Source organism: Pundamilia nyererei, unplaced genomic scaffold, assembly GCF_000239375.1.
Source record: "Pundamilia nyererei isolate P.nyererei 1_Seehausen unplaced genomic scaffold, PunNye1.0 scaffold00197, whole genome shotgun sequence".
NCBI lineage: Eukaryota > Metazoa > Chordata > Actinopteri > Cichliformes > Cichlidae > Pundamilia > Pundamilia nyererei.
The window spans coordinates 218,728-223,858 of NW_005187598.1; the positions used below are offsets into that span (position 1 = coordinate 218,728).

A 5,131-nucleotide genomic window follows, 5' to 3' on the forward strand; every position below is an offset into this window, starting at 1 on the left:
ACACACACACACACACACACACACACACACACACACACACACACACACACACACACACACACACACACACACATTCTGCAGCAGCAACATTTTAGGCTCCTGTACAGACAGTAGTAAGAAGGACACTAAACACTATTGATGCTTAAAGAATAAGTAGATTAGCTCCATGGAAGACTCGAAATAAAACAAAGAGTGTAAAGCTCGATGAGGCCCATTAGATTCTGAGGCAGGACAGAGAAGGGTTAAAGGTGGGGGCTGACATGGGAGCAAGAACTATGCAGGAAATGTTCAGGAGGCATAAGTAGGATGGCTTCTAATAGCTCTTCCAGATCTGCATGATCTCTAGAGGATCGCCTCCAGCACCATCCACAGCCAACTGGACAATTTTTCTAGGCCTCTTCCCCTCGAATAGTACAGACTGAATTCAGATAGAGTGCAAAGAGGCTACAAGTAAGTAACTCAATACTAAGTAAATAATACTTAGTATTGAGTAAAAAAAGAAGACAATGTTGATATCGTTGCCTTTCTTGGGAAATTTAAGCATCTTCAGACAAGACAGAAACACACGGCTCCAGGATTAATGATTGAAACGAGCTGACACATTTATAATGCACGTAATGTACTTGACGATGTTTAAAGGATCTTACTCTTTTAAAATAATTTCAGACATTTAAATACAAAAGGTGATTTTGCAACTATGTTAATGTTCTCTCTTAATTTCCATATAGTACAGTGGCCCACCTTTCACTGTTAACATGGTTGAATTACAGTGAGAAACAAAACCAAACAAACAATTGTGAAATATGTCGAATACTTCGAAAGCTTAAAAAAGAATGAACCAGGTTTCATTTGTAAGACTATAGTTTGATAAGCACAAATTATTGTAATGTTTAAAAGTAACTGAAATCTACCTAAATGAACGCAGATAAATCAGGTTCCGCGGTCTCTGCGCTGTGTGAAAGCGATTTTAGAGAGTTGTCGGTGCAGTTATTACAGCAGGAGTTACTGGATTTCTCTTACCGTGCGCATCTCCATCCTCGGCCATGGCGTTGATCTTCTTGTTGGGCAGGACCTGTACATGTTTGCCGCTGGTCCGGCTGTAAAGCTGGTAGATCCGGATCAACCTGCGGCTCGTGCGGTCCGTCACTTTGCTCTGTTCGCTTACATGCTGCGTGAAATTAGGCGGGGACTGATTGGTTACCTGTCAGAAATTAGACGGCATTACTTACTTATTTATTTAAAATTTACAAGGTCGGTCGCGCGGCTTCGGGTCGTTGACGGGACTGAAGCGCAGAGAGAAAACGCGTCCGTTTGTTTTTCTCACTTCTTTCTTTCTTTCTTTGGGTTTTTTGTTTGTTTGTGTTTTGGGTGGTGGTGGGGGGTAACTGTAACAAGTTCCAGAAGAGCGGCTGCCAGATGAAATTAACAGGTTCCAAAAAGACGCACGGTGTGATAACAGGTTGTGCATACAGGAGAATGCGCGCCGCAATGCCCAGAAGAAGAAGAAAAAAGACGTCGTATGATTGAAATAAAAGCTCCACTACTCATTCATCATGGTGTGAAATATTATCAAACTACTTTAACTTCGTTCTTAATGTGTTTTTCTTTCACTGCACTCTCTCTCCGTCGCGTTCCGCTGTGATGGAATGAGTGGAGGTAACGGAAACGTTGGATCTTTCAACCCCCAATCTGTGCCCGAGCATCTTGTGCCAGGGCCAATATGTTCATCAGCAACCTGTCAGCAGGCCGCGCGCCGTGGGAGCCATTCGATACTGCCGTATTACAACATGTTATGTTACCTTTCCCCCTCTCTTTATGATTGCTGCGCATCGCTCGCTTGGACTGACGGTTTTTAACCTAATTCTTATTTTTGCAGCTAAAATAATTTGCAGTATTTTAAAGACAAATTGTAGCAATGACATACCTGCGCGTAGTAGAACAATGCAAATAAGTGCAGGAACCTGCAAAAGAAAGAATACCGTGCATTCAGTGACTTAATACGGGGCTGCGTGGAAAAACATTAATAGTGCGTAAAGAGTCGAGGTTAAGCAGGACAGCACTCACACACAGCTGAACCTGGATGGGATGGGTCGCATGTTGGATGAAGTCAATTTTTACTAGGATCCGTTAGTAAGAGCACACAATCTACAAAATAAGCAACCAAGTCCAAAGATTTCAGAGGGATCCAGAAAACGGTCAGATGCGCTGACAGACAGGTTTAAAAAAGCACAAGGGACACATTCTTCATTACATCTGTGACCTTCACCGACAAAATCTTGCTCAGTTGAAACGGCAGTTAGTGCTCATAATGTGTCATCAAGGTATAGCTGCCCGCGTCTGTCACAGAGCTACCCAAAGTGCACTTGGAGAAGAAAAGCTCTGCGATGAAGTTTCTTTCTTGTTTCTACGTACAGCCCGTCACTATATTCCTCCTGCTTTATAAATCCTCCTGGGTCCTCTACGGCCTTCAGGTGTGTTTGCAGAGTGAGCTTACTCGGTGTTGTTGCACTGGCTCGATGCTGCAGCTCCGCTCGGCTATGGCTGGACTACAGACAGGACTCTCCTCTCTCTGCTCTCATCCCGCAACGCTCCCGTGTCAAGCCTCTCGCTCAGTGCTCACACACCCCCGGTAAAAATGGCAGACTGAGAACAAGCCCCCTTTTTCTACAGAACAAAAGCGACCCCCCACACCCCCAGCCCCACTCTTTCCTCCCTTGCCTTGATGCGAAACATCTCTTTACCTGAGTAGCGCTCCGGACTTTGTTGAGGAACAAAGAGGCGAGGAGGAGCCCTGGCTGCCCTAGGGACTGCATGAAAAATTAAAACCACCAAACAAATACAGTAAATTACAATAAGGCATCAGGGTGATGAACACTTTTCTGCGGGCTTTACCTGTTTGTCACAAAGGCGATTTGATGACCCCGCAGACGCTCGCGTTGATCAGTTCTGGGATGCAAACATTGAACAAACAAACAAAAACAAAAACACCCAAATACAAATACAAACAATTAAAAAAGAAAACTAAACCTGATAAAGACCACAGCCTCTCTTTCCTGCAACATTTAACTAGACTACAGTGACTATCTGGCTTTTAAAGCCTTAATCTCATGGCAGAGGGAGACATTGGTTCATTAAGGCAAAGCAGACAGCAGCATGTGACCTTCACACCTCACAGCCTCCCGAGTTATATTTAAGAAAGCCCTTAAAGACTTAAAATGGCCAGTGAGAACTTTATATTGCTTTGATGTGTGAAAGGAGGCGGTTGGATGAGGAGGTGCGGGTTAATTAGATCAGGTGGAGTCATTCCTCTTTTTTTTAGATTATAAGTAATGTCCAGGTTTGCTCTGATGAGTTTTTGTTAAGAACACCCTTAAACCTCATTAAACCAAAGCCCCCCAGCCACTGAAAGAAGATGGTTTCAGTGAAGCATGTCATACAGACTGAAGCCACCAGTGGGTGCTGCAGCAGAAATTATTAGGTGTAGGAAAACACTGGTTGCCCCCAGTGTTCGTGGTGACATTATACTGAATGACAGTTTAAAAAGAGAGTGACATTTCATCTATTATCTGCTCTACTGACAGGCTTCATGTTGGCACATAGTTTGTTTTTCTGTTTCCTCCCCTCCCTCTCATTAGCCTCCTCTGCTCCGTGGATGTGCGCACATGTGGATATACATCTGTGTGCAGCGACAAGTTAAACATGTAACCTCAGTTGAAACATTACATGGGTCAGTGTGTGAGGTAATGTGTGTATTGTGGCTGAAAACTGTAATAAAACTTTTTGCATGTGTCCTTATGTGTATTTGTGTCAGTATTTGTGTTAGATGAGTGGCAGGTAGCTGCTATTCTGTGTCCTGGCTCAGGGTCCTGTTGCCCTCCCCTTAACCCTGGGGGCCCTGCATCCATCAGCAGCCCTGCAGGGGGCAAACACCCTTCCCCCTTTTCTCTTCCTCTCTCTCCTCTTCTTCCACTTGTGATCACAGACACACCATTGCATTTATGAAAGCGCTGTGGTTTGAAGACGGTGGAAATGCTAGGAGTTTTATTGGGAGAGACCGGAGACGACAGGATAAAAAAATGAGTATATTGGAGGGACAGCTCAGGCTGAGGAGTTTGGAGACAAAATTAGAAAGCCGAGGTGAAGATGGGTTGAACATGTACAAAGGTGGGATAGCAAATATTTTGGTCAGAGAAAGTGAAATATGGAGCTGCTGGCCAAGAAGAAAGGAGGAAAACTGGTAGTGCAGAACTTGCAAAGAGTTGGTCTGACTGAGGAGGATGCTGGGATGGCAGCGGATGCTGTGGTGACCCCTGAAGACAGCCAAAAAAAGAAGATGACAAAGTCTCAGGCTTTTCAGGGACCCCCTATCACCCCCTCTATCCTTTTCACTACTAAACATTTGCCTTTATTAGATGTTGTTAACTTTAGTCTGTTATTTGCCAAAGTTTATGTGCTTCTTTGTGGTATCACTTTTTCTTCGTTCCTTCAACATTTAACCAGCCTTGACAGATGAGTGCCTTCCTAAGCATCTTCCAGTAATCAGATCAGTGTCTGTGTTCAACATATGCAGGGTATCTTTCTGTTATGTAGATTCACTTCCCGTAACATTGGCGATCAGGATCAGTTACAAAAAAAGATCAGTCAAAACCACAAACAAAACAAAACAAAACAAAACAAAACAAAACAAAACAAAACAAAACAAAACAAAACAAAACAAAACAAAACAAAACAAAACAAAACAGAACAAAACAAAACAAAACAAAACAAAACAAAACAAAAACAAAACAATCATTAACATTAGGTAAGTCCTTGTTAGAACGTGAATTAATAGTTGATCAACGTATGGATTCACTCTGCCTTACAGCAGGTTACCCCTGAGTCCTACCAACTGTCACAATTAACAAGTGGCATAGAAACATTTAACAGTATTCCACAAAAACCCTCTTTTGTCTGATAATTTACTAATTAAATTTAAATTTACAATAATGGATTACGCCAGTCTCTCACAGCAGGCTTACTTGTTGTTCCTAGAATATTTAAAAGTAGAATGGGAGGCAGAGCCTTCAGTTTTCAGGCCCCTCTTCTGTGGAACCAGCTTCCAGTTTGGATTCAGGAGACAGACACTATCTCT

The 5,131-nt window shown here is 43.0% G+C and overlaps 1 protein-coding gene across 2 annotated transcripts in view; it reads right to left on the bottom strand.

Moving 5' to 3' along the window:
• Positions 1 to 2,623, bottom strand: part of fgf8a (fibroblast growth factor 8a) — a 9,454-nt gene extending 6,831 nt beyond the window's left edge. The window contains exons 1-3 of one of the 2 annotated variants that reach the window (XM_005747416.2): positions 2,065 to 2,623; positions 1,925 to 1,961; positions 1,021 to 1,168 (exon numbers count right to left, since the gene is read on the bottom strand). In XM_005747416.2, coding sequence (XP_005747473.1) covers positions 1,021 to 1,168; positions 1,925 to 1,961; positions 2,065 to 2,096 — 217 coding nt within the window. In that variant the 5' untranslated portion in view covers positions 2,097 to 2,623. Of the gene's footprint in view, positions 1 to 1,020; positions 1,202 to 1,924; positions 1,962 to 2,064 lie in introns of both variants that reach the window. The other variant, XM_005747415.2, reaches the window with a different exon arrangement.
• Positions 2,624 to 5,131: the final 2,508 nt, after the last annotated feature.